Source organism: Callionymus lyra, chromosome 11 (assembly GCF_982586985.1).
Source record: "Callionymus lyra chromosome 11, fCalLyr1.hap1.1, whole genome shotgun sequence".
Taxonomy (NCBI): domain Eukaryota; kingdom Metazoa; phylum Chordata; class Actinopteri; order Syngnathiformes; family Callionymidae; genus Callionymus; species Callionymus lyra.
This window is the reverse complement of record NC_141828.1, coordinates 4,741,218-4,752,641: the sequence shown is the minus strand read 5'-3', so window position 1 is coordinate 4,752,641 and position 11,424 is coordinate 4,741,218. Positions and strand designations below refer to the sequence as shown.

The 11,424-nt window shown below is 43.0% G+C and overlaps 2 protein-coding genes across 5 annotated transcripts in view; one reads left to right on the top strand and one right to left on the bottom strand.

The window, feature by feature from the left end:
- runx2a (RUNX family transcription factor 2a) overlaps nucleotides 1-4,858 on the bottom strand; it is a 5,030-nt gene extending 172 nt beyond the window's left edge. Inside the window, exons 1-6 of one of the 2 annotated variants that reach the window (XM_087803050.1) lie at nucleotides 4,518-4,858; nucleotides 3,784-3,828; nucleotides 1,288-1,469; nucleotides 1,062-1,221; nucleotides 349-513; nucleotides 1-289 (exon numbers count right to left, since the gene is read on the bottom strand). The exon at nucleotides 1-289 is cut by the window's left edge and continues 172 nt beyond it. In XM_087803050.1, coding sequence (XP_087659176.1) covers nucleotides 42-289; nucleotides 349-513; nucleotides 1,062-1,221; nucleotides 1,288-1,469; nucleotides 3,784-3,826 — 798 coding nt within the window. In that variant the 5' untranslated portion in view covers nucleotides 3,827-3,828; nucleotides 4,518-4,858 and the 3' untranslated portion in view covers nucleotides 1-41. Of the gene's footprint in view, nucleotides 290-348; nucleotides 514-1,061; nucleotides 1,222-1,287; nucleotides 1,470-3,783 lie in introns of both variants that reach the window. The other variant, XM_087803049.1, reaches the window with a different exon arrangement.
- Nucleotides 1,175-10,774, top strand: supt3h (SPT3 homolog, SAGA and STAGA complex component). 3 transcript variants are annotated; one of them, XM_087803047.1, is made up of 12 exons: nucleotides 1,175-1,196; nucleotides 3,490-3,572; nucleotides 4,886-4,970; nucleotides 5,030-5,116; nucleotides 5,904-5,997; nucleotides 6,084-6,223; nucleotides 6,391-6,466; nucleotides 7,437-7,549; nucleotides 7,627-7,731; nucleotides 10,206-10,334; nucleotides 10,390-10,479; nucleotides 10,541-10,774. In XM_087803047.1, the coding sequence occupies exons 2-12, from the start codon at nucleotides 3,508-3,510 to the stop codon at nucleotides 10,580-10,582; spliced, it is 1,026 nt and encodes a 341-aa protein (XP_087659173.1). In that variant the 5' UTR covers nucleotides 1,175-1,196; nucleotides 3,490-3,507; the 3' UTR covers nucleotides 10,583-10,774. The 3 variants fall into 3 exon arrangements, with proteins under 3 accessions (XP_087659173.1, XP_087659174.1, XP_087659172.1); XM_087803048.1 differs by lacking the exon at nucleotides 1,175-1,196 and adding an exon at nucleotides 2,477-2,553 and having other exon boundaries at nucleotides 6,096-6,223; XM_087803046.1 differs by lacking the exon at nucleotides 1,175-1,196 and adding an exon at nucleotides 2,477-2,553.
- The last annotated feature ends 650 nt before the right edge of the window (nucleotides 10,775-11,424 follow it).

Below are 11,424 nucleotides of genomic sequence, written 5' to 3'. Positions count from 1 at the left end.
CTCATGTTTCTTCTGTCATGACCACGAGACCCCAGAGAACATCAGTAAGGTCTCCAGACCGGCTCGTCCCTGAAACAGCTCTGGTCCAGGTAGTTGTTGAAGGTCACGTCCTGGTTCATGCCACAGTACAAGCCTCCGCCGACAGGGGGCGCCGGAGTCGAGATGAAGGGGTACGTCTGGGCGGAGTAGTGGGGCAGAGCGGGCAGGTGGTGCATTCTGGGATTTGGGGGGTAAGAGGAACTCAACGAGGGCTCGTTGGTCCAGAGACAGGAGGAGAAGGATCTACACTCTGGGAACAAAAGTGTTTTGTTTATCCCTTTCTTCAAGGAAGATGTTCTTCGAACTCACCTGTGGAGCTGCTGCAGGTGGACCTGAAGACTCCACACTTCACCTCCTTCGCCCTCTGACGTCTGGGCAGCCTCGGTCCGTCCACCGTGACCTTGATGGCTCGTCTCAAGGTCGCCACCTGAGGCGGAGACGTCATCACGTTGATGGACAGAGTGAAGCTCTTACCTGAGGAACCAGAACCAAGATGATGAACAAAGTTGTTGTGTAGTTGTTGTTGTTGTTGTGTAGTTGTTATGTAGTTGTTGTGTAGTTGTTTTTGTAGTGTACTTGTTGTTGTGAAGTTGTATTGTAGTGTTTGTTGTAGTGTAGTTGTTGTTGTTCTGTAGTTGTAGGTGTAGTGTAGTTGTTGTTGTTGTGTAGTTGTTGTTGTGAAGTTGTATTGTAGTTGTTGTTGTGTAGTTGTTATGTAGTTGTTGTGTAATTGTTGTTGTAGTGTACTTGTTGTTGTGTAGTTGTTGTGTAGTTATAGTGTAGTTGTTGTTGTGTAGTTGTAGTGTAGTTGTTGTTGCATAGTTGTAGTGTAGTTGTTGTTGTGTTGTTGTTATGTAGTTGTTGTGCTTAGTTGTTGTTGTTGTGTAGTTGCTGTTGTGTAGTTGTTGTTGTATTGTTTTTGTGTAGTTGTTGTTGTTGTGCTTAGTTGTTGTTGTGTAGTTGCTGTTGTGTAGTTGTTGTTGTGTTGTTGTTGTGTAATTGTTGTGTACTTGTTGTTGTACCTCTGCCGCTGCGGCCGATGAACCTCAGGTCGTTGAAATGCGCGCATCCGTGCTTCATGGTCGCGCTCGCGTTCCGTAGTTCTGCGTTATTGTTGTCGTCATTTCCGGCCATCACCGTGACCAGCACGCCGTCAGGTACGTCGTCGCCTCTGCTCAACACCTGCAGCATCCGCGTGTCAATCATGCTTGTCAATCATCCGTCACACGCGTCACGTGACAGACTCACCAGGAAGGGTCTCGGCAGCGTCTTGTTGCTGCGCCAGTGCGCAGGTAAACTGGAGCACAGGAAGTTGGGGCTGTCGGTCTGCACGAGTCCTCTAGGGGGCGCTGCTGTGCCGCGCGGCTGAAGAAGCCTCTGGGCGTCAGTGGGTGGTTTTGATGGCGCGGGTCGACACTTGGAGGCTGGATCTGAGAACATGTAAATAAACAAATAAAGCAATAAAATAATGTGTGTTTCGCATCTTAAACATGTGAACAAATACACATATATATATATATATTTAAATTTAAATACAAATCATAAATACAAAAAATGTAATTAATAAAAATAAAAACGTCAACATATATATTTAATACAATTACAACAACGTTAGGACTTTCTGTACATTTTTTGTTGAATTAAACGAAAACGTTTCAACTTGTGAGCAATTTAATACAAAAAGTGTGTGTATTAAAAGGTATTTTATTATAAATAAATACATATGTATGATGTATAAACACACAAAACGTGAAGAAATATAACGCGAACTAGTTTAATCTATATTCGTTTCTACATACTTCCATGTATTTTATTTTTATTGTTTTATTTTTTAAACACAAATTAATACGGTACAGAAAAATCGACTTTCATTAAATAATATTAATTAATTAATACAATAAAACTAATCCTCGTTGGAAAATAAAAGAGAAGCATTTAATCTCGAAATGACTACTTTATATTTGCAACGTGAATAGAAAAAAAGGAGAATGTTATTAACTATAAAATCATACACTTTGTTCTCTGACACAAAAAGACAAGTTTTTCTAAATTACGATATTCCTGATATTACTTGTAGTTTATAGTTTCCAGTCCTGCTGATACATGAACTAGACTGAGATACGGACCAGTATCTTCTTCACTTCTGCTGTTCATGAATATTGTTTAAAAAGTTTTGTTTTTTGCATTATTTACATGTCATTTCATGCTATTGTCTCTTATTTTATTTGAATGTATTGTATTTTATTTTATTGTATTCATCTCTTCATGTCATTGTTATATCCTGTAATGTCACCACAACAAATACAAGTTTTTCGATCGTGATTTCAATAAAATAAAGTGTTTCCTAATCATCGCATAAAAGAAAGTAAAGCGCAAAACTACAACTCCCGTCGACCCCGTGTTTTTCAAAGTGACGTCATTAAATCGCGCTAACATCCAAACGCTTGAAAGGCTCCAGTTGTTGACGCGATTATTATTGTTTATCCTCGAGTTTCATCTCTTTGTTGCTTCACGGTGAGATTTCCCTTCTTTCTTTCTTTCTCTTCGTTCTTTCTCTTCTTTTTTTCTTTCTCTTGTTTCTCTCTCTCTCTTGTTTCCTCCGTCGCTCTATTCTTTTGAGCTGTTTTGTGTGCAGTGACCGCAGCGTTTGACTGAAGGAACCGAAGTTTTATTATGTAGATTCTACTGCCGGAGGGAGTTGTTGCGGTGACACCACCTGTGCTCGTACCTGTGTGTGTGTGCGTGTACCTGTGTGTGCGTGCGCGTGTACCTGTGTGTGTACCTGTGTGTGCGTGTACCTGTGTGTGCGTGTACCTGTGTGTGCGTGCGCGTGTACCTGTGTGTGTACCTGTGTGTGCGTGTACCTGTGTGTGCGTGTACCTGTGTGTGTTTGTGTGTGTGTGTGTGTGTGACCTCAGCTATGCACTGCTATGTTGTTTTAGCTCCTGCTCGTTCTTTGTTTGCATCTGAAGCTCATTAAAGATTTATATTTTGCTTTCATTGAACCTTTAAACAGTTACATTTTTAAAGTAATGACGTCAGAAATATGATCAATATTGTGTACATATATATGTATGTATATATATATATGTTTGTGTTTAGAGAAAACACTCAAACTGACACGTTATGTTCATGAAATCATGGATTTTATTTTGTTTTTCTCGAGCAGTAACGTAACGTGGAAGAAAAAAACGACTTTTAAGACCTAAAATGTGTAACTTCTCAAGATTATTTACTTCTAAAAACCTTTTTTTAACTTCTAAAGATCTGTTAAACATCTCGAGGTGTTCTTTACACCCCGAGATCTTTTTTAACTTCTTAAAATCTTTTTCTTTCCTCCATGTTTTCGTAGGAGCTCCATAGTTCTCCATGTTGACAACAAAACCTATAAAAACGACTAAAAATGTGTGTGTTATTTTGTGTGTTTGTGTTGTGTTGCATTGTGTGCAGGCTGGACTGTGATGAACCATGTCCGGGTCCAAAGAGCTTCCCAGCACCAGGACCAGCTTCATCCCGGAGCTGCAGAGCATGATGTGAGTCGCACGTGTTTATTACGTGTTTATTACGTGTTTATTACGTGTTTATTACGTGTTTATTGATGTTTTAAACAAGTTATTTTGGAAATGTTTATAAAAATGTAGATCCTCGTGTCTTCAGGGTGAAGTTGATCAATGAAATCTACAGTAAGTTCATTAAACGTTGAGTATTTCTGAGCATGAGTTGAAGGATAAACTATAAACTCACCCGAGAACACGGAGCTGCTGCTGAACAAACTGTTTGAAGCCATTTCTGTGACACAAACACACAAAAGATTGTTAGAAAAAGTCATTTTTAAAACTCAAGTTTTCACTTTTCACTCAAGTTTAAGTTCAAAGTAAAGTTAAAGCAACTTTTATTAATGACTTTTTATTCAAGTTAAATCTAAATTGATTAAATAAAATGAATAATTTAGTGTTTATTTGATTTTTTTTTTCCACCGCAAAAGGAAAGATGTGAGTCATGTGACTGAACACTTAATATGTTTTAACTTTGATTCATTAATGATCGTTAACCTATTATTACTATTGTCTGACGATAAATATCAGTTTTGTTGTCCAACAATAGACAAAACACCACAAGTTTACAGAAGTATTTTAACTTCTTCAGAGAAAAAAATACACAATTTCTCTCTCGTTCTCTTCTGTATTTTATAGAATATTTATTTTTTCAAATAAAGTCAATTTTCACAGTTATTTAAGAAAATATGTTTTAGTTTCTGTGGATCAAGTGTTGAACGTTTCCCTCGATTAATGTCGTTTTTTTTAATTATAAACAAAAGATTTAAATCAGCTGTTAAGACATAAACGGATGTATTTTTAAACTATTTCATCTTCAAAAGGTCAAAAGTGTGTGTGATGTCCTGGTGTGTGTTAGTGTGTGTTAGTGTGTGTCAGTGTGTGTCAGTGTGTGTCAGTGTGTGTCAGTGTGGAGGGACTCACCTGGTGTTGTGTGTCGGCGGTCAGAGCGGCTTTTCAAAAATAAACCCCAAAACCTAAAAAACCAAAGTCATCCTCACGACCACAGCCGCCAGCCGACGCCGGCGATTGACGGCCGCCGTCGACCAATCAGGACGCAGCCGCGGCCTGAGGAGGCGGAACCCTCAGGAAATGGGATCAGGTCTGGAAGTGGTTTCTGTGGGAATGCAAATCCTGGTTTTTACCTAATTCTGGTCACCGTTTTTGTGTCTTTGTGATCGTGTGTGTGTGTGTGTGTGCGTGTGTGTGCACGTCCAGTTGTGAGTCGTTTGAAAACTGATTGTGTTTTCCAACCCTGGTCACATGACTCACGATGGCGGTCCGTGTCTCAGGTTCGCCCTCGGAGACGCGCAGCGGCCGATGTACGAGACCGCCGTCCTGGTGGAGGACATAGTGCACACGCAGCTCATCGCCATGGTAACGACCGCACAGTCGCACTGGTGGTTGTCGCTCACGCTCATGACGCCACGTTTCAGCTTCACCAGGCCTGTGAGGCGGCGACTCTACGTGGATCCAGGTTCATCTCAGCAGAAGACATTCTGTTCCTGATGAGGAGAGACAAGGTGCACGTGCACATACACACACACGCATGCACACACACACACGCATGCACACACACACACACGCATGCACACACACACACGCATGCACACACACACACACACACGCATGCACACACACACACGCATGCACACACACACACACACACACGCATGCACACACACACACGCATGCACACACACACGCACACGAAGGTCTGAAAACAAACGTGTTTGTGGTATCCCTTGGGTTGTTTTTTATGTATTTGTGGAAACCAGGGAGGTCGTTCACCTTGAACCAGAGACAACACAAGGGATACCACAAACACATTTGTTTTCAAGCCTTCGGGTCACATTGACCCTGAGTTAACACAAGGGATACCATGAACACATTTATTTTCAAGCCTTTGGGTCACCTTGACCCTGAGATAACACAAGGGATACCACAAACACATTTTGTTTCAGGCCTTCGGGTCACCTTGACCCTAAGATAACACAAGGGATACCACAAACACATCTGTTTACAAGCCTTCGGGTCACCTTGACCCTGAGATAACACAAGGGATACCACAAACACATTTGTTTTAAAGCCTTCGGGTCACCTTGGCCCTATGATGACACAAGGGATATCACAAACACATTTTGTTTTCAGGCCTCCGGGTCACTTTGACCCTGAGATAACACAAGGGTTAAAAGTTAGGGTTAGTGGCTCTGAAAACTAGAAAAGTCTAGAGAATGTATTTTGAATTATTGGTATTAAAATGTCAAACTATGTGAAAAACATTAATTCAAGATCAACATCTGTGTTCAGGTGAAGTTGTCTCGTCTGCTCAAGTACCTTCAGTTCAGAGACTACAAGTCCAAGATCTTGAAGACTATGGAGGAGGACGACACACAAGAGTCAGGTACACACACACACGCACACATACACACACGTGTACACGCACGCACACACACACACACACACGTCTCACGCCTCACCTGTCATCAGGTGCGTCAGCAGGTGCGTCAGCAGGAAACCGGCGTCAGCGTCTGTCTCAGGACTTCCTGGTGTGGATGGACCAGACTGGAGAGCTGCTGTCATTGGCTGAGAGGCCAGAGCTGGACCAGGTCAAGCAGGAGCGCATGGAGGTCAGAGGTCATGACCTGAGGATGAAGCTTCATGAAGCAGTGACTTCTGGAGAGCAGCAGGGGGCGCCCTCGAGAGCGCCACCCAGTGGACGCTGAGCTCAGTGCTTCATGAAGCTTCGTCGACACTGAACACCTCGACCTTGAGCCCAGTTTGTTTGTCTCTTCAGAGGCTGGAGCGTCAGACCCGCTGCATGGACCAGAACCAGTACCTGGAGTTCTGTGAGAGCCGACAGCTGAGCTTTGGTGAGACATGACTGTAAGCCTTGTCTCTGGGTCAGAGTGACCCGGTGGCCTGAAAACAAATGTTTGTGGTATCCCTTGTGTTGCCTCTGGGTCAAAGTGACCCGGTGGCCTGGAAACAAATTTGTTTGTGGTATCCCTTGTGTTGCCTCTGGGTCAAAGTGACCCGGTGGCCTGGAAACAAATTTGTTTGTGGTATCCCTTGTGTTGCCTCTGGGTCAAAGTGACCCGGAAACAAATTTGTTTGTGGTATCCCTTGTGTTGCCTCTGGGTCAAAGTGACTCGATGGCCTGAAAACAAACGTGTTTGTGGTATCCCTTTTGTTGCCTCTGGGTCAAGGTCAGGGTTATAAGAGCGAGTGGCTCTGTGTTTGATTGGATTAGTTCGACACTATTATTCCAACCTTTTTATACTTTTAGTAGTTTTTATATTGGAGAAGGTTTTCATAGCAGAACCTTTTATTGTGAAAATCTGTGCAGGGATGTTCTGGTGCCTCATGAATGAAGTGTGTGTGCATGTGAACATACATGTGAACATACATGTGAACATACATGTGAACATACATGTGAACATACATGTGTACATACATGTGTACATACATGTGAACATACATGTGAACATACATGTGTACATACATGTGTACATACATGTGTACATACATGTGTACATACATGTGTACATACATGTGTACATACATGTGAACATACATGTGAACATACATGTGAACATACATGTGTACATACATGTGTACATACATGTGTACATACATGTGAACATACATGTGTACATACATGTGTACATACATGTGAACATACATGTGAACATACATGTGAACATACATGTGTACATACATGTGTACATACATGTGTACATACATGTGAACATACATGTGTACATACATGTGTACATACATGTGTACATGTGTGTATTGTTTGAAGCTCCTGAATGTAAAGTGTTGTTTCTGTCGACTCAGCCAAGAAAGCAGCCAAGTTCCGGGACTGGCTGGACTGCAGCAGCCTGGAGGTCAAACCCAACAGCATCGCCATGGAGATCCTGTCCTACCTGGCCTACGAGACGGTTGCCCAGGTAACACCAGGCGTTAGAACCGTCACACACACTCACACGTACGCAGACACACACCTGGTCATGTTGTTGCTCTGAAGGTCGTGGACTTGTCGCTGCTGGTGAAGCAAGAGATGACGGTGAAGACTGACCCTGTCACTCAAGTCATCTCAGCCAATTACATCATCTACAACACACACACAGAGGTACGTGCACACACACACACACACACGTATATACATCCACTACAACACACACACAGAGGTACGTGCACACACACACATATATACATCCACTACAACACACACACAGAGGTACATGCACACACACACACACACACATACATCCACTACAACACACACACAGAGGTACGTGCACACACACACATACACACATACATCCACTACAACACACACACAGAGGTACGTGCACACACACACATACACACATACATCCACTACAACACACACACAAAGGTACGTGCACACACACACATACACACATACATCCACTACAACACACACACAGAGGTACGTGCACACACACACATACACACATACATCCACTACAACACACACACAGAGGTACGTGCACACACACACATACACACATACATCCACTACAACACACACACAGAGGTACGTGCACACACACACATACACACATACATCCACTACAACACACACACAAAGGTACGTGCACACACACACATACACACATACATCCACTACAACACACACACAGAGGTACGTGCACACACACACATACACACATACATCCACTACAACACACACACAGAGGTACGTGCACACACACACACACACACACACATATATATACATCCACTACAACACACACACAGAGGTACGTGCGCACACACACACACGCATATATATACATCCACTACAACACACACACAGAGGTACGTGCGCACACACACACACACACACATATATATACATCATCTACAACACACACACAGAGGTACGTGCGCACACACACACACACACATATATATACATCCACTACAACACACACACAGAGGTACGTGCGCACACACACACACACACATATATATACATCCACTACAACACACACACAGAGGTACGTGCACACACACACACACATATATACATCCACTACAACACACACACAGAGGTACGTGCACACACACACACACACACACACACACATACATCCACTACAACACACACACACAGAGGTACGTGCACACACACACACACACACACATATATACATCCACTACAACACACACACACACACACACATACATACACACATACATCCACTACAACACACACACAGAGGTACGTGCGCACACACACACACACACACATATATATACATCATCTACAACACACACACAGAGGTACGTGCGCACACACACACACACACATATATATACATCCACTACAACACACACACAGAGGTACGTGCACACACACACACACACACATATATACATCCACTACAACACACACACAGAGGTACGTGCACACACACACATACACATATATACATCCACTACAACACACACACAGAGGTACGTGCACACACACACACACACATATATATACATCCACTACAACACACACACAGAGGTACGTGCACACACACACACACACACACATATATACATCCACTACAACACACACACAGAGGTACGTGCACACACACACACACATATATACATCCACTACAACACACACACAGAGGTACGTGCACACACACACACACACACACACACACACACACACATACATCCACTACAACACACACACAGAGGTACGTGCACACACACACACACACACACATATATACATCCACTACAACACACACACACACATATATATACATCCACTACAACACACACACAGAGGTACGTGCACACACACACATACATCCACTACAACACACACACAGAGGTACGTGCGCGCGCACACACACACACACAGAGGTACGTGCGCGCACGCACGCACACACGCACACACGCATGCACACACACACATGCATATACATCCACTACAACACACACACACACACACATATACATCCACTACAACACACACACATCCACTACAACACACACACAGAGGTACGTGTGCGCGCACACACATATACATCCACTACAACACACACACACATACATATACAGTACATCCACTACAACACACACACAGAGGTATGTGCACACACACACACACACATATACATCCACATATACATCCACTACAACACACACACACACACACACACACACATATACATCCACTACAACACACACACACACAGAGGTACAGTACGTGCACACACACACACACACATATACATCCACTACAACACACACACACACACATATATACATCCACTACAACACACACACACACACACACATATACATCCACTACAACACACACACAGAGGTACGTGTGTGCGCGCACACACACATATACATCCACTACAACACACACACAGAGGTACGTGTGTGCGCACACACACATATACATCCACTACAACACACACACAGAGGTACGTGCACACACACACACACACACACACACACAGGTACGTGCACACAAGTACGCACACACATAAACAAATAGTGATATTCACACACACACACTTGTGTTGTCAGTTGAACACAGTTGTGTCTCCGCAGGTGAAGAAGGACCCAGACTCCCCCGACCCTGCTCCTCCCTCCCCCCCGGGCTCCTCCCAGTACTCCAAACTCCTCCTTCAGGGCAACGGCAGCGTCGACACCAGAGCCCGGCAGAGGAAGCGGAAGAAGGTGCCGAAACATTATGACCACCTGCTCCATGACACTGATGAAGTTCTGGTTCCAGAGCTGCCCGGCGGCTGCAGAAGCTCCCAGCGGAGCCATCACACCTGGACACGTGCGAGAAGCTCTGAGGAGATACAGCTACAGACACAACGTGGGTCTTTGTTGTTTCAGTTCTTGATCCAAGTCATGATGGTTCTGGTTCTGATCTGCAGAGTTCGTACTCGAGCCACGGCATGATGTTCCTCACCTGCTGACTCGTCATGTGACCAGGAGGCGCTTCTGTATTTGTTATACTTTTTATAATTCTCTGTTTTGTTATCAACATATTTGAACAAACGATAAACAGATGTTTATTTGTGTTTGTTCAAACTGTATCAATGTTTACTTTGTAAAGAACTTTATTTTCACTTGTTATATAGTTTATATTTCAATAAAACAATTGTTAAAATGTAGCATTTGACATTTTTTGTGTTGTAATTAAACTTCCGGCCACTAGATGTCGCATCCTCTGCTGCTAAAAGACAATGAAATCTTGCAAGATCCTGGCAATGACTGAGGACGAGAGGATACAGTTGATTTCAGCAGCTTTTTAAAGCTGATTTTTGGACATTTTGGTTTGAAAACAAATGAAAGTAGTTACAACTTAGTCAAGAGTCATGTGGTCTGTAAATACTACAACACCAGAGTCAAGTACTGGACAATACTACACATATATACTTGTTACTACACTATCACAACACCAGAGTCGAGTACTGGACAATACTACACATACCTGTATATACTTGTTACTACACTATCACAACACCAGAGTCAAGTACTGGACAATACTACACATACCTGTATATACTTGTTACTACACTATCACAACACCAGAGTCAAGTACTGGACAATACTACACATATATACTTGTTACTACACTATCACAACACCAGAGTCGAGTACTGGACAATACTACACATATATACTTGTTACTACACTATCACAACACCAGAGTCAAGTACTGGACAATACTACACATGTATACTTGTTACTACACTATCACAACACCAGAGTCGAGTACTGGACAATACTACACATACCTGTATATACTTGTTAC

Coding starts and splice junctions, on each gene's coding strand:
- supt3h (XM_087803047.1), top strand. CDS start 3,508: ATGTCCGGGTCCAAAGAGCTTCCCAGCACCAGGACCAGCTTCATCCCG. Junction 5,117..5,903: donor TCCTGATGAGGAGAGACAAG/GTGCACGTGCAC, acceptor ATCTGTGTTCAG/GTGAAGTTGTCTCGTCTGCT. Junction 10,335..10,389: donor GGCAGAGGAAGCGGAAGAAG/GTGCCGAAACAT, acceptor TTCTGGTTCCAG/AGCTGCCCGGCGGCTGCAGA.